Raw genomic sequence first — 22,777 nt, forward strand, 5'->3', positions numbered from 1 at the left:
CGTTCTTTCTTTACAAATATTTTTGAGTAACACTGGGTAAATTTGTACTTTTTGCTGTTATTTTGAGTTAGTTAATAGGTACCAATTTAAAATTTCCTCAAGTGATTTGAATGTCTAAGTTTTGACAAATTTTCCTGATGTTTTTGCTGGGGGTGATGGCGTTGGAAAATATAAAAACCCTTATATTAAATGGTAGTTCTTTGTGCTTTATTTTCAAAAATAGTTTGCTCTTTCACCACACGTTCTTTCTCTTCATTTTGCTGGGGTGATGCTTAGTAGTGGGCTATGTTACGTGCCACGGTGATAACCATGGTCCTGCTTGCTTCTCTCTTACAGCATTCCATCATTCCAAGAGGATCTCTTTCTCTGAAAGTGTTGGCAGAATTGCCCATTATTGTTGTTCTGATGTATCAGGTATGCATATTGCTTACTAGTGTCTCTTGGGTTTGGGGCTTCTTGTAGGATGACAGAGTTTTCTTTGGCCAGTGGAAGATGCGTGGGATGCACACATGCTAACTAATGTAGTGAATCTTAGAGGTTTTTGGTATGCCACATTATTTTGCCATAGCAGAGTGTAAGAGCATGAAAATCTGGTATGTTTGCTTTTAGCTCTACAAACTGAACATCCACAATGTTGTTGCTGAGTTTGTGCCCTTGATCATGAATACCATTGCCATTCAGGTATCTGCACAAGCCAGGTGAGGTTTCTTCGGACAGTGATATGGCTGACTGCCACAGTTCTATAATTCCAAGTAAAAATATACTGGCTGTCGTCTTTTGTAAGACGTGAAAATTTTGAGTGATAAAATTTTGGTAAAATGATATGCACTTTTGACTTTTTGAACTTGTACTTCAATAATGATGTGAATAGTTCTATCAGTTCCTTATTTTGAAAAGATGAGCTAATATCTTGGGTTTGGGTGTCTTGTGAATTTAGAATTATCATTAGGTGTTACTGTGCTCACTCCCAGCTGTGGGATAAGCAAGCCTTTCCACCTTCAAGCCCCATTCATGCTGTGTCTTTCAGCATGAGTGCTAGAATGTTCTATACCCCTTGTTCCCTCTCACCTGTCACCCTTTGTCACTGAACATGTGAACCGTGCATATTTATCTTTTGAAGCCCCATTGAAGCTTTTTCCTCAAACTTAGCAGCATTCTCTTAAGACCTCTGTCACTCACTCTCTTGACTGTAGCCCATCTGGCTCTGAGTCATTGGAGGGCAAGATCTGAGGGTGAATCAGCTGTAACAGCCCTTGGTGGCCCTAACTAGGGTCTTTCACGGAGCAGTCAGTCTCCTGATAGAGTCTGCTGGCTGAGTGGATCAGTCTGGCCTGGGCTCTGGGATGCACGTTGGAGCTGCTCTGGAATGGCTTGGAGAACTGCTTGCTTCATGCCTTTAAACCCTTGTGTTATTTGGAACTGCACACAAATGTAGAATATTTACGGTTGGTGCTGCGTTCTGGTCTGTGTAGAAATCACATTTTTAGTAATTTCAAATCACAAATTTAGAAATCACAATTTTAGTAATTCCTGTAAGCTTTGATGAATATTAACATCACCTAAAGAGTTGAGCTAATATTGTAAATTCTGTTCACTTCTCATTCAGGCAACATAAGCTTTACAACAAGGAGTTGTATGCTGACTTTATTGCTGCTCAGATTAAAACATTGTCATTTTTAGCTTATATCATCAGAATTTATCAGGTAAGTTCATTGACTTTTAGGTCAAGTTTACTGAGATACAATTTACATGCAATAAAATTCACCTTTTGTAGGTACTCAGTTCTATGAATTGACAGATGCATGCAGTTAGTAACTGCCAACACAATGAAATAGCATTTCAAAATTTCTTTTATACGTTTACAGTCCATTTTCTCCCTAGTCCCTGGCAAACACTTGTTTTTTGGCACCTAGTTTTGCCCTTTCCAGAATGTCGAACAAATGAATCCCATAGTTGGGTAGTGTATGTAACCTTTTGAGTGTCACTTCTTTCACTTAGCAGTAGCGCTGAGATTTAGTCTTACTATTTTATTTTTACTGGTGGTTAACTGTCTTAGTCTGCTTAGGCTCCCTCACAAAATACCATAGTGGATGGCTCAAACAACAAAAACTTACCAAGATCGAGGTTCTAGCAAGTTTCTGGCAAGGACTCCGCCTTCTTGCTGTGTCCTCACATGGGGTGGTGGGGGGGGAGGAATGAGATGCAGACATTACTGTTTCTCTTCTAAGGCCACAATCCATTGGATTAAGGCCCCATACTTAAGACCTCATTTAACCTTAATTACTTCCTAAAGACTCTGGTTTCTGGGTACAGTCACAATGGGGGTGAGGGCTTCAGCATGAATTTGGGGCGCGGGGGGGACACACTGTCATCTGTAGCTGCAGTACCCCCCTGTATGGATGCACCGGGCTGTGTTTATCCATTCACCAGTTGCTGAACATTTGGGTTGTTTCTAATTTTTTTTTTTAAGCAACTTTATCATAATATAATTTACATATAATTCACATATTAATTGTACACTTTTAAAGTGTACAGTTAAGGGGTTTTTAGTTTATTCAAGGCTTTATACAACTGTCACCACCATCTAATTTTAGAACTGTGTCACCCTAAAAAGAATCCCCATCCTGATGACCATCGACATTCATTTTCCTATGGTCCCCAGCCCCTGATAGCCACCCATGTCCTTTCGATCGGTAGATATGCCGATTGCATTTCTGGACATTGTTAATAAGTCCATCGTAAATAAACCCTGGCACCCAGATTTTCATATGGATGTATTTGGTGCATCGACTTCCGCTGCTGTTGAAAGTTGTGTGTTACAGCAAGTTTTGAGGAGAGATTGGAACTTTAAAAAATGGCATCATTCATAAGCCAGTGATAGAAGAGTTTGGGATGCTCTTTTGAGGAGCCTGAAGAGTGATTTTGTTTCTGTTCTTCCGCACTCATAGTTGTAGTCTGTCCTGATTTCAGTCCTGAGAAGAACTTGGGAGGAAAGAAATGACACCTTATTTCCCATTAGTCATACAATGTTTTTGAGTAAAATTCTGGTGTAGTTACAGTTATGTATAGCAGTGGAATTATATTACAGTTTTTTTTGTTTTTGTTTTTTAAGGAAAAAACTTAATTTTCAGGAAAGTAAAAACGAAAACACGTTGCCAAATTGTGTAAAAACTACCTTTGAAAGCATTTGTAACTCTCTTTGTCCCTTTTTAAGGGCATTTGTCTAGATAATGATAATTTGCACTGAGAATATGGAACTTTTGGTTTTAAAAATCTGAATTAGGAGGGGCGCCTGGGTGGCTCAGTCGGTTAAGCAGCTGCCTTCGGCTCAGGTCATGATCCCAGGCTCCTGGGATCGAGCACCGGAACCGGGCTCCCTGCTCAGCAGAGAGCCTGCTTCTCCCTTTCCCTCTGCCTGCCGCTCTGCCTACTTGTGCTATCTCTCTGTCAAATAAATAAAGTTTAAAAAAATCTTTAAAAAAAAAAAATCTGAATTAGGTACCCCTGGATATTTTAGTCAGCTTGAGCTATCTTAATACTATCTTCATACTCCTCAGAAGGAAACTGATGAGAGCTTATTCTGAGTTAAGGAAAGATTCTGTCTCTTTCGTGTCATTCGCAACATACATTAGTGGGACAACTGAGTAGATTATGTTCTATGAAATTTTCTTTTTTTTTTTTAGTTTTATTTATTTGAGAGAGAGAGACACAGCGAGAGAGGGAACACAAGCAGGGGGAGTGGGAGAGAGAGAAGCAGGCTCCCGCTGAGCGGGAAGCCCGACCCGGGGCTCGATCCCAGGACCCTGGGATCATGACCTGAGCCAAAGGCAGACACTTAACGACTGAGCCAGCCAGGCGCTCTCTATGAAATTTTCAATATTCTCTCTCCTCCCCACCAATAATAAGTGATTCATATTCATTATTAGAAGTTGGGAAAATACAGAGAAGTCCAAAAAAGTCATCCATAATCCCATTGTGTAAAAGAAACTTCTACTTAACATTGCTGTACATCCTTCCACTGTGGTAGTGATCGCACGAACTATTAAAGCTTTCTGGATAATAATTATTTATTAGGATGATTGCTTTTGAGGGTCCTTTGAGCCACACTTAGTCTTACTGAACTTTTTTGAAGTTTATAAAATTGGGGTTTTTCTTACCCTCCCCCTCCCCCCCAGTCTATATCAATGTAACCGTTGTTTTCCTCCTCATTTTTACAGGAGTTGGTGACTAAGTACTCTCAGCAGATGGTAAAAGGAATGTTACAGTTACTTTCAAATTGCCCTGCGGAGACTGCACACCTCAGAAAGGAGCTTCTGATCGCTGCAAAGCATATCCTCACCACAGAGCTAAGAAACCGTACGTCCACCTTACCTTGCAATGCTTGTGTGGACCTCTCTGCCTATGGGACTGCGGACATCCCATTGTTGGGCTGAGTCTTTAGTTCACTCGGGTGTTTCAGGCTCCATGTGTCCTTTCTCTACTGCTATCTTGGGTTTACTCTTTCCCCTTCTTCCTCCCTCGTTGCTTCCGCGCTCTTGGTCTGCCTCTCTTCTTTGCCTGCCACCAGGGTTCTCCCTGTATCTTCCCAACAGCCTCATAATTAATGTGATCATTTCCTTAGCATATTGCATGTCCTCAGCATCTCATGGTACTTCTGTGCCTTTTGGCTGCATATCTTTTGAAAATGCAAGGAGCTGTTTGCTTATTAACTCTCAGCTAACAAACTTTAGGAAGTGAGAAGAAAACAGTGTTTTCTTTCTCCATACTGTGAAAATGGTGGATGGGTCCTCTTTTTATGCACAAGATTATTACTTGCTTTTTGCTAATCTGATAATTTTACTTTTCTGTCAACTATTGATATATAATTTAAAATTAATATATCAATTATTGATATATAGTTTAAAATTATTAATATATAATTTAAAAATATTTATATTTGTATTTGCTATGTCTAAATCGTTATGTTGAAGTTAATCCTAATTGTTTTGAGATGGTAATCCTTTTCCCCCAGTAAGGATTCAATATTCAATGTTTTATTTGCCTGACTTGTAAATTGGAGTGTACATAAAACTAAGATTGGGCTTTTTTTTTTTTTTTTTAAAGATTTTATTTATTTATTTGAGAGAGAGAGAATGAGAGACAGAGATCATGAGAGGGAGGAGGGTCAGAGGGAAAAGCAGACTCCCCTCCGAGCAGGGAGCCCGATGAGGGACTCGATCCCAGGACTCCAGGATCCTGACCCAAGCTGAAGGCAGTCGCCTAACCAACTGAGCCACCCAGGCGCCCCAAGATTGGGCTTTCTTACATAGTTCTTAAATATGAAAGGAAAGGTATAGTTCGAGTGCTAATACATGAGTGAATACAATAAAGCTCAGATGTTTTTATGCTGTTAAAATACAAATTATAGTGATATTGCATATGGATATAGCTGAGTGGAATAGAGACATTTTTAAAACCTTTTAAAAAAAATGTAACATAACAGAGTGTCCAAAAGAAATGTATGATTTTGCCAAAAATTACAGAACAAACGCACGTGCACATCCCCCAGGTTGAGAAATTCTGTGTCACCGGCACGCAGAGCCTCCCCGCCCCCCATCACCACGTGCCTCCAGGGCTGAGGACCGTTGGCAGTTTGTCCAGTCCCGGCTCCCTTGGCCGTATGTGGCTTTTCTACATGTTCATCTCTGAACAGTATCAACATAGAAGAATTTTAAGTGGGATAGTTTAAAACCGATTCATTGCAGTTCTCAGATTAATTATCGGCATTCCTGCCATTCGAGTCATGAGGCTCTGGGAGGTGCTTTTGGGGAGTTGTGTAGCAGGAGGTTTCTACTTGTGAAATGCTGACAGATAAAAAACCTTTCCCATGCTTATCAGATAATCGTGTTCCATCACCTGCAGCCTGGCCCCGTGAGCCGCACAGCTCTGTTTTGGTCTTCACGGTATTCCACAAAGATCAGTGTGTTTCCAAGATGCTGCTCTCAGGGTTTGATCACGTTAGGCTGGTTGAATTCAGCTTTTAGAGCCCCCCTTCCCCCTTTTAAGTCTCTCTACTGATTTTTTTTTTTTTTTTAACAAGATACTTTAGGATACTTTATTTAGAAGTCCATAGTAGTTCTTGGACTTAAGTGGGTAAAAAAAATCACATCTCAAAAGGACTTTTATTTAAAGAAACACTTAAAGAATCATTTTAAATGTTAGTATTGTTATGTATTCTTAGAAAATACAAAAAATGTGTTCACATAGCTAAAATTTACACATCCACTAACATTTTCAGTTAGCCCTACTTTTTTTTTCATATCCGAAACGATACCAAATGGTAACCCATTTGCACTAATCCTGAAGAGCAGTAGTTTGAGAAAACCTAGCTGTTCAACAGTGTTACCCATTTTTCTGGAGATTCTGATGCTAGGTCATGGAGGGAATCTGGGAATTAGTGCTATACAGCTTAATTTCTTACCACTTCCTCCTTGCACACTTTGCTCGTCCCTAGCCAGCCCGCCAGCACTTGGTGCCTGAGTCCTTAGCATCTTTCCGTCTGTGCCTCCTTCCTCTGGGCCACCTCCTGAGGACATCCCAGGCACATTCCCTTCTCTGACTTCAGAGGGATTGCTGGTTGCTTGCTTCCATTTGGCACTTCTCCCTCTGCTGCCTCGCTTTGGGAGTTACCTGGAGACGTGCATTGTGTCTCTCCAGTGCACGCACTTCTGTTTGATCTTTGACCCGTCGTAGTTGTTAGCTGGTGGAGAATGTACTTTATTTACTGAAGCTGGCCACAATGTCAGGCTTGTTCCAGAATCTAAACATCCTTCGAATATTTGTGGCCAGAGTTCCCTGGGGGAGTGTGGAGGAGAGGCCTAAAATACGCAGGTTGCTCCCTATCTGCACATCCTCAGAATTGTGATTTGTCCCTGAGTGAAGACCAGCTGTTTCTACCCTGGTGAAGTCTGCAGGCCTGCAGGGGACCAGGAGGGGCTTTGCTGATGATTCCATCTGCAGCCCCCATGAGTTTCTAGTCAGCATCACTCGAGGAGTGGGGACCCCTAACCTGGGCCCCATGTCTAGGAGAACCCTGTAGAATTTTTAGACTTTTGTAATTTATTTCTCCATAATGAGTAGCCATAAAACGTTTAAGAAGGATGACTTCAGCGCAGTGAATAAAGGGGCATTTAGGAGAGCTGCCTCTCTTCTCCAGATAGGCGTGGGTGGGTGGTGGCAGTTTTGGGGTTTTTTTTAATAAGATTTTTTTTTTTTTTTCAATTTTTAAGTAATCTCTACATCAGCATGGGGCTTGAACTCACAACCCCAAGACCAAGAGTCTCCGCTCTTCCAGCTGAGTCAGCCAGGCGCCCTGCTGGTGACAGCTTTTAAGGATGGTGGGCCTCCAGCCAAGTACTAGGGGCAGGTTCTCTGCCAAGGAACGGGAAGCTCACTTTTTTCTCGTTCATTCTCTGATACTGAATGTGATCCTACCTGCGTCTTTGACAGCAGGCAGCTTGTGTGGCCCCGCAGAGCCAGTGTCTTGGACTGAAATATGCATGTGGGTTTTTTGCCTCCCCACGCGTTTCCAAATCTAGATTGCTAATTGACTGTAGGTTGGCTCTTGTGTTGTTGGTGTAATTGGTGACATGTGCAATGGACATTTGTGTTCTAGAGTTCATTCCTTGCATGGACAAGCTGTTCGATGAATCCATACTCATTGGATCAGGATATACTGCTCGAGAGACTCTCAGGTACGGTATTAAATGTGCGGTATCTATTGAAAAAATGCAGAGGGGGCAGTGAGACATGGTACTTTGTGTTATGAGTGTTTCAACAGGTGTAGGCTTTACTGTCCCTTTGGATTTAGAATTGCAGGAAGTTTGGAAATGCCTTAGGTTGGTTTTTGTGCCTTAGCTTACAGGGAAAAATCAGAATAGTTGTCTTGATTTAAATCGTACATAAAACTATCTGACTTGTGTTAGTTTTTCTGTTGGCTTTTTTTTTCTTTTTATATAACAAGTGTGTCTCTTTATTATAAAAGAATATTTAATAACCAAACAAGAAGCAAGAAGGAAAGGAAACCTTTCGGTTCTACACAAGAGGGAGTTCAAGTAACATGGATAATATTTTGGTGTATTTCCTTCTAGCTTTATTTTTTATGCATTTTATAGAATAAATGTAGTTGTGATCATGTTTATCATTTCTAAAGGAGAAAGTTAATATTTTATCATGTTTTACAACGTAAAATGAAGCAATGTTAGTAATTTTTTTGGTTCTAACATGGGAGGTGTCATAGATCTTTTGAAAAATACGCAGAACGCTTTCAATATGTTACAGGCTATCCATTACGTTTTCCGTATAAAGTAGTTACAAATATGAAGATGCTTTTTTTATAGCTCGCAGTTGAACCTGGCTGCAGTTGGACATGAGATCATGTCACTCCTGCTGGAGACCCTCCTGTGGTTCTCTGTTGCCCTTGGAAAAGACCACCAGACTCCCCGCTTGCGTGGGATTTGGCTCTCCCTTCTGGACCTGCCGCAGCCACGCTGGCCTCCGTGGCACTTCCCACTTAGGACCTGTGTCTATCCAGTTTCCTCTTTCTGGAAATTTCCCTGGCTCTTTGCCCCGGGGCCCTTTGTCCTTAAGGTCTCCGCATCGGTGTGACCTTTTCAAAGGGGCTTTGCCTGCCCCCTGAGAGTGGGTCCCCCTCTGGTCTTCGTCCCGGTGTTTTCACGTCTCCCACAGCACATTCTGGGGTGTTTCCCCTCCTATAAGTATGCTTCCTGAGGGCCGGGGCTTTGTTCACCTTGGTCACTGGTGATCTGGTGTCTGGCTCATGGCTGGCACGTGGTGGGTGTCCAGACCTTTAGTCAGTGAGTACTCAGTAGCCCAAATGTTCTTTTTCTGTCTCTGTGAAATGGTCACAATGTATAAGGTGTTAACTGACACACACTGAGTATGTCACTGTTTATCTTTGAGTAACAAAACCCGTTCCATGTGTGACTGAGCTGGTGATGATTTCTGCTCACGTATGTGCCCCTGTGACCATGAGATGCAAGAACTTGGAAAGTAAAGATTTAGGCACCGAGACCAGACTTGAGCCTCGTGGTCGTATAGCTGGGGAAGCTGGAACCATAGAAAGCGTGCCCCAAGTGTACCGTCCTGTGTGTTGCTGGGGCACGTGGTGGGAGAAACGGTGGCCTGCAGATGTGGGAGCGTGGGAACTGACCCGCACGCTAGCAGAGATCTCTGCCCACAGGCCCCTCGCCTACAGCACGTTGGCCGATCTCGTGCACCACGTCCGTCAGCACCTGCCCCTCAGTGACCTCTCCCTCGCCGTCCAGCTTTTTGCCAAGAACATCGATGACGAGTCTCTGCCCAGCAGCATCCAGACCATGTCCTGCAAGCTGCTGCTGAACCTGGTGGATTGTATCCGCTCCAAGAGCGAGCAGGAGAGCGGCAATGGGAGAGATGTGCTAATGCGGATGCTGGAGGTACTGGTTCTCCTGAGAGATGTCGGCGTCCTGCTCTTCCATCTCTCCCACTGCTATACTTGTGCTTTACTGACAAGTTTGTGCTGCCGTCAGATTGCCCAGCTGGATTCCGGGTGTCAGACCACCTGGGTTCAAATCCCCACCCCCCCATTAAGTAGCCAGGCGTCCTTGGGCAAGATATTTAACTTCTCTGTGCCGGCCTACTCATCTGACCAGGGATAATCACAGGGTCTGCCTCCCAGGATTGTCATGAGAGATGATAAAACAGTTCACGGTTGCTCTTAGCACGGTTCCTGGCAAGTACTTAGAAGAGGTATTTCTGGGACACTGTGTAGCCAAGGGCTGGGTTCGCTGTGAACATCTCTGGAGAGGCACCCAGTTGGGTGTGTGGGTACAGAGTAGGGTGTAATTGCCAAGGCCGGTGGGCGATAGTGTGGGTTTTGGAGTAGTCTGGGCTGCATCCAGGCTTATCCGACAAGTCCCCCAGCTTTTCTGAGTCAGATTCTTCATGGCGACAGGGGCCCTAGTGATGCCACTCTGGTTACCATTGGGGGAAATGGCACACTTCCTTCGTGCGAAGCAGAGTGACTTCCACAGGTGCTTTCACGGTTTGTTTTTCTGTCTTCTGAAAAGGTTGGCCTATCGAAGAGGAATGATTGTCTTTCTCGCCACTTTCTCTTCCTGCCAGGTCTTTGTTCTCAAATTCCACACCATCGCCCGGTACCAGCTCTCTGCCATTTTTAAGAAGTGCAAGCCCCAGTCAGAACTCGGAGCCGTGGAGGCAGCCCTGCCCGGGGTGCCCACTGCCCCCGCAGCCCCGGGCCCTGCCCCCTCCCCCGCGCCCGTTCCCGCCCCCGCCCCACCTCCACCCCCCACCCCCGCCACCCCCGTGACCCCAGCCCCTGTGCCTCCATTTGAAAAGCAAGGAGAAAAGGATAAGGAGGACAAGCAGACATTCCAGGTCACAGATTGTCGAAGTTTGGTAAAAACCCTGGTCTGTGGCGTCAAGACAATCACATGGGGCATAACGTCATGTAAAGCGCCTGGTGGTAATTCTGCTCTTGAATTATTTAGACATGATGTTTTTCACAGAGTGGGTTTATTCGCAGTAACTGATTATGCTCTCTCTCTTCCAGAAGCTCAGTTCATTCCCAACAAGCAGTTACAGCCCAAAGAGACTCAGATTTACATAAAACTTGTGAAATATGCAATGCAGGCTTTAGATATTTATCAGGTAAGGCAGTGCCCTGGAACCAGGCTCCCAAGTGTGGAGGAGATATGCTAGTGATGGAAGGGGTCTTGAGAGTCCCATCTGTCATGATTTTGGCTGGTCGACAGTGTTTGTCTGCCCAGGTTTGCTTTTGTTCAGTAGTGTAGCATCGCGTTAACGGGGAAGGATCTCACTTGCGTCAGTGTGTGCATTCTCTGGGGTGGCGGGTGGTGTAAGTGGACGGCAGTAGAAACAAAATTGAAGTTGACTCAGTTTGTTCCTGTTTGGAACCCTTAAAAAAGCTTTTTTGTTTGTTTTAATTATTTTCCAAAATTAAGCTGAGAATAGTGAATTAAAAGATGGGACAGGGCATTTCTTATCTAATTAAAATGTTCCATTTTAAATATGTAGGTAATCTACTTATGGAATACATTCAGAGATGCGTAGTTTTGATGTCCATGGGTTTTCTCCCTGTGCTAGGTCCAGATAGCAGGAAATGGACAAACATACATTCGAGTAGCGAACTGCCAGACGGTCAGAATGAAGGAAGAGAAGGAGGTGTTGGAACACTTTGCCGGTGTATTCACAATGATGAATCCCCTAACCTTTAAAGAGATCTTTCAAACAACGGTCCCTTATATGGTGGAAAGAATCTCAAAAAATTATGCTCTTCAGGTATAAAACTCCTTTTTCATATCTTTTCAACATTAACTTTAAAGTTACTGGTTTAAGTGTTGAATACTTGGCTTTCTGTTTATTTGGAGGGCTTTCTAAGTAATGTGTCTAAGGATGTGCTCATAGAAAAAATTTATTTAGTATTTTTTGAGAAAGAGAGTACACACACACACGTGCGAACAGGGGGTGGGGGTGGCGCAGAGGGAGAGAGAGAATCTCAAACAAACTGGTGGCTCAGTGGGTCAAACTCTTGATTTCAGCTCAGGTCGTGATCGAGGTCATGGAATCAAGTCCCACATTGGGCTGTGCATTGAGCAGAGAGCCTGCTTGAGATTTTTCCTCCCTCTCCCTCTGCCCCCCCCCATTTGCTGAGTGCAAAGCCTGATGTGGGGTTCGATCTCAGGACCCTAAGATCATGACTGGAGCTGAAATCAAGAATTGGACGGTTAACCGACTAGAGAAAAATTAGGGTATAATATTAAAATTTTCAGGGAGCCTAGGTGGCTCAGTGGGTTGCTCGTCTGCCTTCGGCTTGGGTCGTGATCCCAGGGTTTTGGGATCGAGCCCCGTGTTGGGCTCCCTGATCAGCGGGGAGTCTGCTTCTCCCTCTCCCTCTGCCCCTGTCCCCTCTCATGCTTGGTCTCTCTCACTTTCTCTCTCTCAAATAAATAAAATCTTTAAGAAAAATCTTTTTTTTCAAAATATCAAGATGTTTTGGATCAGTTTCTTTCATTAGTAGAAATGATGTAGGCTCTTGGTATTTGATGGTGAGGATAAAATAAGGGACTTACGTATTTGAAGTGAACTCCACTCAATGCTCAGCAGATTTATTAATTTTTTTTCCCTTGGGTGGATAGTTAATTTCTTGGAGTATCTGATACAGCTTTGATTTTGTACTTTGGGACAGTTCATTACTTTGTGCTCAAGCTCCTTTGAGGAGGGGATTATTTTTGTCACACGTGTGTCTTGTTTGGACAGATCGTTGCCAATTCCTTCTTGGCGAACCCTACTACCTCGGCCCTGTTTGCTACAATTCTGGTGGAGTACCTCCTGGACCGCCTGCCGGAAATGGGCTCCCATGTGGAGCTCTCCAACCTGTACCTCAAGCTGTTCAAGTTGGTCTTTGGCTCCGTCTCCCTCTTTGCAGCTGAAAACGAACAAATGCTGAAGGTAAAGCTCACTTAGATCCAAGTGTACTTCGTTTGGGGTTTTTTTTGTTGTGTTTTAATTCCTGTTTTCACTTTTGCACAGACTGGAGTTGCTTTTTTTATATTTGTAAAGTGCTCTTTGAATTAGTAAATACTTGGAACCAGTAAGGACCAGATGTGAGAAACATTTCATACATTTCTAAGCAGAGCTGAATGTATCGGAGATTTAAAGCAAGAACTTCAGGATGCCTGTGGTCGGCAGCGGGTTGCTGATGGTATCGCCACCGCTGATTTTTTTTTAATTCGAATTTCCTTCTCTGGATTGATGACACAAGTAAAATAGGAACCCATCGTTCCTATTTTAAAAACTGAGCGATGGAAAGGAACAAAGAAGGAGAAAATGTTTGCACCGAGTTCTAGCTGAAGAGAAACAGTTGGCTTTGTAACCGTTCTGATGACGTTAGCCTTCCTCCACTTTAACTCTGTTTCTACTCTGTGTTCTTATTTTCTGTGGCAATATGTGAACATCTCATTTTGGGACCGGTTGTTTATTTCCCCCCTTTAGATCAAGAATTCTAACCAATTTGTATTCCTTATGAATACTGTCTTGGAGGGATGTGCGTCCTGACATTTTTGTGGATGACTAGTGCAGTATAATTTGATGTCATCAGTTATTTGATTTTAGCAAATGGCTAAAAAACTTACCCGTGGTTCCATCTACCACTGAAAAAGCAGCAGATGGTGTAACAGAAAACCTAATAAAAATTCACTTCCACTGAAGGCAGAATATTTTAATTCTTGTGGAAAGTAGAATGTTATCACCAGTTGTCTCTGAAGAGTGATGTCTTCCTGTGGGGGAATTCTGAAGAAGTAAACAAGATCCTTTTTTCTTTTTTCCTGGAGTAGTAAAAGTACAGATGGTGACAAAGAGCACCGGTCATCTCTGCTTTTATGTGACTGTTTCCTTAGGGAGTTTTTCAGTTCTAGAGTAATCACTTGTCAACAACCTTGACATTATTTTTGTGTTCATATGAAAGAAAAATACTTGAATTTTTCTAAGAAGAAATATTTGATTTCAGTCTGTGTCCGCATGATTTGGTATCGTCAAAAAATTTAAATTTTGCTAATGTTAGATACAGAACAACAACAACAAAAACAGAACAAACCCTAATGGTAGGTTGTTGGAGTATTGTTCTGGAAAAACATTCAAAGAATAAATTTCATAGAACTTTTTGTCAAAATAATAGATATGGTTGATTTAGTCTGTAAAATAAATCTATCGTGCCACCTATGACAGCAAATTGGGAACTATGTCATCGACCACACAGCACTTCTCAGTTCACGTTAAATGAGCCTGTAAAATGTTTCACGTGCAGCCTAACCTGTCACATGTTAAAACCAGGACCTGAAAAGTACAAGATAAAAAGCTAATCTGGCTTAAAATATTAATTAAAGCTATGATAAGCTAATACAGTGCTTTTTTTATTAAAGAAATACCCATTTTTTTCCGATTAAGTCTTCCAAAACCTTATAATCTCAGTTTTTTTTTTTTTTCAAGATTTTATTTATTCATTTGAGTGAGAGCGCACGTACACAGGCAGGCAAGCGGGAGGAGGGGCAGAGGGAGAGGGACAAGCAGACTCTGCACTGAGTGCGAGCCGTACCTGGGTCTCACCACCCTGAGATCAGGATCTGAGCTGAAATCGAGAGTCAGATGCCCCCTTATGATCTCAATTTTTGCGGCTCTTCAAACTGTGTGTGTATCATATTTGATAGTGAAGTTTCACTTCCCTTAGGTGATTTTTGCACTTAGATTGTTATAGGAAATGGGCATCTTCATCTTGTTTGATGACTTAGTCTTATAAAGGAAGTGACCATATTCCCAGGAATTGCAGGGCCAAAAAAGGGTGTCACCTTTTCAACATCAGGTAACTACACAGTAACGTAGGAACCTATTAAATGCTTCTTTTGCGGCCACCCTGGTGGAAACCAGCATATATTTTAAGACCAATTAATTTGAGCCAAATAAAGGTTGGAAAGGTCTTGTTTTGTTTTTCCTTTTGGAATGAAGTCATCAGAATTACCTTCCATTCCTGTTTGCAGTGAACTGTTGGTGTGGCCCCTCCTCATTTAGAGCCTATTAACCTGCCTTTTCTCCACCCTGCAGCCCCACCTGCACAAGATTGTGAACAGCTCCATGGAGCTTGCACAGACTGCCAAAGAACCCTATAACTACTTCCTGCTTCTTCGGGCTCTCTTCCGCTCCATTGGGGGAGGCAGCCATGACCTCCTGTATCAGGAGTTTTTGCCTCTCCTACCAAACCTCCTGCAAGGTCAGAGCAGTGACTTTGGTTGCCTTTTAGTCTTGTGTGCACGTATGAGTTTGGCTGCCTGTGTTTGTGGGGTTCATCCTCTGCACCCAGCGAAGGTCATGGTAAGGGGATGGGTGTGTATGTCACCTGCCAGAGGGGTGTGTGTGTGTGTGTCTGTGTGTGTGTCCATCCATCCATCCATCCTTGTGTCCCACTCTCTTTAAAGGCAGTGGGACTTTGAAGGGAGCACTCCTGTTCAGGGATGGACCTTCCCCTCCCTGCTCAGAGTTGAACAGAGTTGGAAGGTTTTCATCACCCTGGTCAGGCTTTGGTTGTATTTTTGTAGCCTTTGGTAATAAGCAAGCCTAGAAAATGGTTTCTAGGGTTGCTTAGTAATAATGTCAGGGATCCCTAGACTGAAAGAATCTGAGTAAGACAGGGAAAAGACAATTATAAACCTGATTTATAAGTTTATATTTTTATTTTGCTGCACATTTGCATAAACAGAATCCTATAGTTGCCATGTAAGCAGGAATGCTTCCAAGATACAGAGCTAAAAAAGGGGCTCCTTAAAAAGAAGCCGTTTACAACATACGATACTTAGGAGCCATTGGGAAATGGTTGACCACATTGCCTGTAACATGGCCCTATGTCCACCACCCATAATCCAGCTCCATTGTCCATATTTAACCCCATCTCTGGTCATCCCCAGCCGAGCCCTCTGCTCTGAGGAGTTTGATTTCCTCCTCCTGCACTCTCTGTGCTGTCCCCAAGCTCATTTCTCCCTACCTTGTTGTGTTCAGGTGGATCCCCTTGTGGGAACTTGGTCTTTCCCTCTCCTCCTCCTCCTTTGGACTCTGAATCCAGTGATGCTGCTGTGGTACCTCTTTTCTCTGGGTCTCTCCATCCTTTCTAGCTTGTCTCTGAGCACTCAGGGCACGTCCTGATCTGACATGTTTCAGTTAGGAAGGAGTTCAGGGTACCCTCGTGAAGAGTGGGGAGGTTGACTTTGTAAAAAGGAAGTTCCTCTCTATTGATAGGAAACAGAAGTGGATTTTTTAAAAGAAAATATTTATTTTACAGCATAGACCTCAATTGTGGTCTGTTGGAAGCCTGATAAAAGATGTAAAGTTGTAAACCTCAAGCTTGAGGTGAATGCATCTTACTGGTCTGTGTCTTTGGATTGGGCTTGTTAAAAACATAACAGGATTTTATTTATTTATTTTTTGAGGGGTGGAAGGGGCAGAGGGAGAGAGAATCCCAGACAGGCTCCACGCTGAGCACGGAGCCCAACGTGGGGCTCCATCTCATGACCCTGAGCCAAAATTAAGATTCAGACACTCAGCCGCCTGAGCCACCCAGGCACCCCACGTAACACGACTTTTAAAAGATCTATGTACAATATTAACGGTTTCATTAAGATTGATGTTAAGTAATTATAGCTTAAATTATAATTTAGAATTGTGTTCAGCCTGCTATTGTTACTGTGAACATGACCGACAGAAGGGGTCATGGTTACAGAAAAGGTATATTGATAATAAAAGGCAGAACCGTTACTTGGTACAGTTGACTTCGGCCTGTCTGGGAGTAACTGTCCTCTCTGACGTCCGCAAACCCTGTGTTTAGGGCTGAACATGCTGCAGAGCGGTCTGCACAAGCAGCACATGAAGGACCTCTTCGTGGAGCTGTGTCTCACGGTGCCCGTGAGGCTGAGCTCGCTCTTGCCGTACCTGCCCATGCTGATGGACCCCTTGGTGTCTGCTCTCAACGGGTCGCAGACGTTGGTCAGCCAAGGCCTGAGGACCCTGGAGTTGTGTGTGGACAACCTGCAGCCTGATTTCCTCTATGACCACATTCAGCCAGTCCGCGCAGAGCTCATGCAGGTAAGCTCGAGTTCTCACCAGTGCCAGCACAGGGCAGGACGTTGGGTGCTCACGTCTCTAGTTTTTACTGGGAATTTTAGGCTAGTGGTTTCCAGAAGTGACGGGCCTCCATTGAGCTCCCTGTGCCCCACGTTGGGCTCTCTGCAAGATGAAGTGGTGTAGCTTTCAACTTTCGGAGTCTTCTGGCTTACGAAAAGATGTGAAGAAATACTCTATGTATGGAATAGACATTCGTTTTGTAGCATTTCCCTTTTTCGGAGGGCTTTCACATGTGGCACGTCCTCATTCAGTTGATGACTTATGAAGGCAGGTGTTACAGTTACTGCATGCTGCCAGGGAGATCCTTTCTTTATCCACAGAAGGTCTTGAGATACCACAGTAAAGAGAAGCAGACTCCTAAGGGAAGCGCAGGTGTCCACTTTGGGGTCAAGGGAAATGAAGCAGATAATCAAGGAGATTGTTGTGAAAACATTTTGTATTTTCTCTTCATGAGAGTCTGTATATTAAATATCAGGTATTTGCTTCGTGTTTTGCAGTCGTATTGATTCATAACATAGTAATTGTTAGAGGTTTAGGGTGCCAGTTACTTATTCATCTGCCCCTTTGGTATAGAGTATTTGGCCCCAAGGAGGGGGTCAGAACGCCAGCTTTATATGATGGAGACTCCCTAACTCCTAAAAGACAGGAGTCCAGATTGGAAACTGCAGCATGCACTTGAGGCTGGGCGTAGGAGACTTACCCCACCAGTCCTGATTTGGGCTCCATCTAGGTGGGAGAGGAGGATACTGAAGGTCGGGTCAGGGCCCTAAGTCCACTCTCCAAGTTGTCATTTGGAGACTCGACCAAGAGCCTACCTCAAGAACAGCACTGTTGGTTCTGGAAGGCAGACCATGGGCCTGATCCAGGTGTGGGTGAGCACCATGCAGGAGGAGGAGGAGACAGGGATGGGCTCATGGGCCTCTTGCCATTCCATGGGGCAGACAGCCCTAAGGAGAGACTTCCTGCTTTTGGAGAGACAGTAAACTCCCCACCCCCGCCCCCACACTAGACAAGGAGCATCTCTTTGTGATCCCATCAACCAACACTCATTCCCAATGCCACCCCCTCCTGGGGAGTGAAGCAGAATTTCCCTTTCCTGAGGATACATGAGGAGTGGTTGGGCTGGGTCCAGGGGTGGAGGTAGGGAGGCTTAGCACCTCTCAACAGGTGTTCATTAAGGACAAGTCTTTTTGGACCTTTAGGGACGTAAGAGAAATTGAAATTTTGCTTTAAAGAAAAGTTCAAGATTTTATGTTGTCTATCTGACAGTTATGGAAAGTGATTTAAGAAAATTGACTTAAATAGACAGACATAGTAATTTTTAGGACTTAAGATAGTCCAGGTAAGGGAATGTGGGAAAATTGGCAAGAGTTTTTTGAAACAGGTGAGTGCGTGTGGTCCTTACACTAATTGTAAGTACGAGGTACATATCCTTGTCATGTATTCCTGTAAGGCAGGTCCTGTCATGATCCGTGTTTCCCCTCTTCACCATCCTTTCTAATGTGAGGTTTGAAATGTGTAAGATAGTTTATCTGTCTTATTTGTAGGAATTTGTCATGTTTATACATTATAAAGCCTAATAATAGTAAAAACCTGAGAACTCACCATCAAACCCCAGGACAAGAACTTTATCAGTAATTAGCATTTCTCTCCATGCTTCTGATCCTATTTTGTATATATGCTTAAACCATATGTTGCTTAGTTTTCTTGCTTTTGAGCTCTGCGATACTTATCATATGCTACCGTTTGTATTTCAGGGGCATTGAAGGATATTTATGTTTATGTGTGCATTTTCTTTAAAGACAAAATATTTCTGGAAGGACACACAAGACTAGTAACAGTGGTTTTCTCCCAAGAAGGGGAAGTGCATGTTTGGGGGACAGAGATGGGAGGAAGAATTTTTGCTAAATAGTCTTTTATAACTTGCGAATTTTGATCTATGAACCACGAGAATGCATCACCTTGAAAGGATTTTAATGAAAGTGTGTTGGGTTGTAGGCTTTATGGCGCACCCTGCGCAATCCGGCTGATAGCATTTCTCACGTGGCCTACCGTGTCCTTGGTAAATTTGGTGGCAGTAACAGGAAGATGTTGAAGGAATCCCAGAAGCTGCACTATGTTGTGACTGAGGTTCAAGGCCCAAGTATCACAGTGGAGTTTTCCGATTGTAAAGCATCTCTTCAGCTCCCGATGGAGAAGGTAAATTTGGAAATTTTCAGGAGCTTCTTAAAGATCCTGCACATTTCATTTTAAGAACGCTGATTTCTATTTGAAAATACATAAATAAAACATGTGCTTTCTTGAGAGGGAATTTTTTTTTTCTTAAAGATTTTATTTTTACGTAATCTCAGTACCCAGTGTGGGGCTCGAGCTCACAACCCTGAGATCAAGAGTCGCATGTTCTATTGACTGAGCCAGCCAGGTGCCCCTTAGGAGGGAATTTCTGACTCAAAGTACAGAATGTATTTGGGGACCAGCTTGGTTGGCAAGGGGCCTTTCATCACACCAGAAGGTCGGTGGAGGTGTGCTGCGTGAGAACTTTGGACGCTTGAGCAGTTTCATCTTTCCTGACAGAGCAGCAGGTGATGATACCCAGCACATCCTCCCCTTGAACTTAGTCTGTTTTGATGCCTGGCAGGCTCTACTTCAAGTGTCGTTTAGAACCCAGGTTAATCCAATACTTATCACTCCTGAGCATCAGCTGTCTCTCCTGGCTCCTTATTAGCCCGCTGCAGACAGCTCTTTGTTCTCTCTCCATCTGCCATTTAGAACTCCTGTTTCATTGGGTAAAAAATGGACAGACTGTGTCCCCAACATCTTACCAGAGTGTCTCACTCTACTACTTTTGCTTTACCTTTATTGAAAGCTGTTTCCCACTCACCTGACTGAGCCCTCCCAGTCCTTTGTCACATGCATATTGTTCCACCTGGTTCTCATCTATATTGTCAAGGTTGACTCTCCCCCTTATCACAGAGCCAGCCTTTTTCCACCTTGTCTTAACAGCTTTTGTTACCATTATCTAGCCATTATAGACTGGGTATTTTTTTTTAAAGGGTGTGAGAGTAGCCTTTTGCGTGCATCTGTGTGACTCAGCTGTTTCATAAGCCAGATGCCAGCTGGGATTCCCAAACTCCTTGAAGATCTGGTCTTAAACCAGCATTCTGCGGCCTGGAGCGACTCAGAGCTCTCCCTGTGCTCAGGCTAACTGTCCTGGTGTGTCATACCATGGAGCCCTGCCTGCTCACCTGTCTGTGTACGGAGTTTACCCACTAGTGGGTTCTGTGGTGGTTGGTTTGTTTTTTTAACGACTTTCTTAACATCTGGGAGGAATGATATCCGTCATGGGTAAATGTCCCTCTAGTTATTTTGCATCCTCATCTCTCAGTCATCCTGTCCCCACACTTCCTCACGCACATGCGTTGTCCCTGACCCTCCCCCAGCCCCATACCATGGATGGGGGTCCTCTCCAGACCTCAGGGGGAGGTGTAACCCCGGCTTCTCACCCAAGCCTTTTAAAAAATATCTGCCGGTTAAACACTAGTTTCCTCCTAAGAGACTACAGCTAAAAGTCCGTCTTTACATTGAAAGTTGCTCTAGTGAACATCCTTTGTCAGTAGCACGTTCCCACATTTTAGGTAACTTCCTTCGCATAGGATTCTGTTTGCTTCGGCCTTGTCAGGGCTGGTGGGCATTAGTGGTGAAAACTAAGGTACCTGACCTGTATTTGACCTCTGCATAGACTAAGCAGAGCCAGGAAATCTCTTTAGGAGTAGTTTTTCCCCCGAGAAGAAACCGAGTTTTGAAGAGAGGCTTCCAAGTCCTCCTGCAGCCCCACACGGACTTGAGGTGCACGAGGGGCCGGTTTCCCAGCAGCTGACAGCTGAGGGCGGAGGGGCTGCCGAGGCCAAGGGAAGAAGCAGCCTGGCCAAGCTGAGTGCCAGGGAATCCCCATTCAGATAATCCCCTTTGGGCACACTTGGCGATCCTTTATTCTTTTGGCAGGGAATTGGCTTAAAGGTTACATTGATCCTTAACCAGTTCCGAAATTAGCCCCGTAAGCCAGGGGTGACTCAGAGAGGAGCTGTGCCCCTGCTCAGTGTGGCCACACGTGAGCCTGCAGGGCAGCTGCTGTCCCTGGCAGCCCCTCTCTGCTTCCTCGCACACAGCCTGGGGAAATGTTGCCTCCTGAACACAGATCAGTTTTTTGAGTGATAGGTGTGTAATTGTCCTTAAGGGTGACTAGCCTCTTAGCTGTTAAAGGCTTCACATGATTTTGTGTGTGATTGTGCCTTCCCCCGCCTTCCTTCTCAACCTGAGTAGGATAAAATGTGTGTGTAGCTATGTAGGTTTTCTGGGGGGAAAGAAAATAATAAAGAAAACCCTTTTATCTTCTAAAGAGAGAATTGAGTGGGACACCCGGGTGGCTCAGTCGGTGAAGCGTCTGCCTGTGGCTCAGGTCATGACCCCGGGGTCCTGGGATTGGGCTCCTTGCTCAGCAGGGAGCCTGCTTCCCCCTTGGCCTGCCACTCCCCGTGCTTGTGCCCTTGCATGCTCGTTCTCTCTGGCAAGTAAAATCTTTAAAAATAAATAAAGACTTGAGTAATCATGTAATTTCTGCATAAACATAGTTTTTGTATTTCTTTGTCGTTGTTTTAGGCCATTGAAACCGCTCTGGACTGCCTGAAAAGTGCCAACACTGAGCCCTACTACCGGAGGCAGGCGTGGGAGGTGATCAAGTGCTTCCTGGTGGCAATGATGAGTCTGGAGGACAATAAACACGCCCTCTACCAGCTTCTCGCACACCCTAAGTATGTTTGGAATGTGGTTCCCTGTGATCGGTGCATCTTAGACGTCAGGACGTAGGGGTGCAGAGGACCTCCCAGGTTTCCTAGCGCTAAGTATGCTCCTGCGAGTTTACCTGCCTAGTGGTGCTTTTCTGGTCTTTTAGAGAAAATGAAGAGGAGAAACCAGGAGGAGCTTGAGAATTAGAGTTTACCTCAGTCGTCGTGTTCCTGATGGTTGCCTCTCCCTGAGGTTGTCAGCTTCAGGAGGCAACGGTCCTGCCCTTTTCTCTCCCGTTGCTCACTCGTGTATCCATAGTGCTTGGCATATGGCAGATGTTCAGTGGATCTTTTGCTTTTCTGGTCCACAGTGATCCGTTCATTCCCCAAATATTTGTCCCGTGATATTTGTATTTTACTCTTACCAGTTAGGGCTGTGACCTTAGATGATGGTCTTGTGTGATCATGTGTGTATGTTATCTTGCTGTGTCCCACGTTTCGGGGGAGGGACCTTCCCTGTGTGTTTTCACATTGCTCACGGCATCAGTGACGGGTGGTACACGTGCTGTCAGTGAGGTCTGTAACCTCGTCTGATTCTGTTCCTGTGGGGTGGTTTTTCAACACATAACGGGCATATAGCAGTCTTGAAGCCTTTTTTCATTTCTGTTTGCTCATCGATGGGGTTACTTCTTAGAATTTGGCTTACTTAGTTAAAAAAAAAAATCAAAGTCAGACATCAACTTTATTTAAAAACTATAAAAATACTGAATCTGCCGCCACGTTGTAACATGGCTCTGATTCATCGCCTGTGCTCCGTGTTATGTAGAACATACTGGGGGTCTCTAGAACCATCGCTTATAAACGTTCATAATGAAATTTCATCGTTTAAGTCCTGGTGGACTCATCAGCTCAGGATTTCAGTGTTGTTAGGATGGACTCGATTTTATCTTCCAGCTTTACAGAAAAGACCATACCTAATGTCATCATATCGCATCGCTACAAAGCACAAGACACTCCAGCTCGGAAGACGTTTGAGCAGGCCTTGACCGGGGCGTTCATGTCTGCTGTCATTAAAGATCTCCGGCCCAGCGCCCTGCCCTTCGTCGCCAGCTTGATCCGCCACTACACGATGGTGGCAGTCGCCCAGCAGTGCGGTGAGTGGGCGGAGGAGGTGGTTGTGGGACTTGCTTGGGCTGCTGCAGAGGTGCCTTCGGGACGTGGTGCTTCGGAGGAGCCGTCTGGCTGGTTCATTC

The 22,777-nt window shown here is 44.3% G+C and overlaps 1 protein-coding gene across 8 annotated transcripts in view; it reads left to right on the top strand.

Annotated features, from left to right (window-relative positions):
- TRRAP (transformation/transcription domain associated protein) overlaps positions 1-22,777 on the top strand; it is a 112,216-nt gene that overhangs the window by 14,781 nt on the left and 74,658 nt on the right. For 6 of the 8 annotated variants that reach the window (XM_081819309.1, XM_081819312.1, XM_081819310.1 and 3 more), the window contains exons 9-23: positions 337-414; positions 610-698; positions 1,607-1,703; positions 4,218-4,356; positions 7,655-7,733; positions 9,242-9,476; positions 10,165-10,525; positions 10,613-10,710; positions 11,167-11,361; positions 12,340-12,531; positions 14,677-14,842; positions 16,448-16,704; positions 18,742-18,942; positions 21,400-21,551; positions 22,479-22,678. In XM_081819309.1, coding sequence (XP_081675435.1) covers positions 337-414; positions 610-698; positions 1,607-1,703; positions 4,218-4,356; positions 7,655-7,733; positions 9,242-9,476; positions 10,165-10,525; positions 10,613-10,710; positions 11,167-11,361; positions 12,340-12,531; positions 14,677-14,842; positions 16,448-16,704; positions 18,742-18,942; positions 21,400-21,551; positions 22,479-22,678 — 2,539 coding nt within the window. The remainder of the gene's footprint in view (positions 1-336; positions 415-609; positions 699-1,606; positions 1,704-4,217; positions 4,357-7,654; positions 7,734-9,241; positions 9,477-10,164; positions 10,526-10,612; positions 10,711-11,166; positions 11,362-12,339; positions 12,532-14,676; positions 14,843-16,447; positions 16,705-18,741; positions 18,943-21,399; positions 21,552-22,478; positions 22,679-22,777) is intronic. The other 2 variants (XM_081819313.1, XM_081819315.1) reach the window with 1 other exon arrangement.

This window comes from Leptonychotes weddellii, chromosome 5 (assembly GCF_054177405.1).
Source record: "Leptonychotes weddellii isolate Sample4059 chromosome 5, ASM5417740v2, whole genome shotgun sequence".
Classification (NCBI taxonomy): domain Eukaryota; kingdom Metazoa; phylum Chordata; class Mammalia; order Carnivora; family Phocidae; genus Leptonychotes; species Leptonychotes weddellii.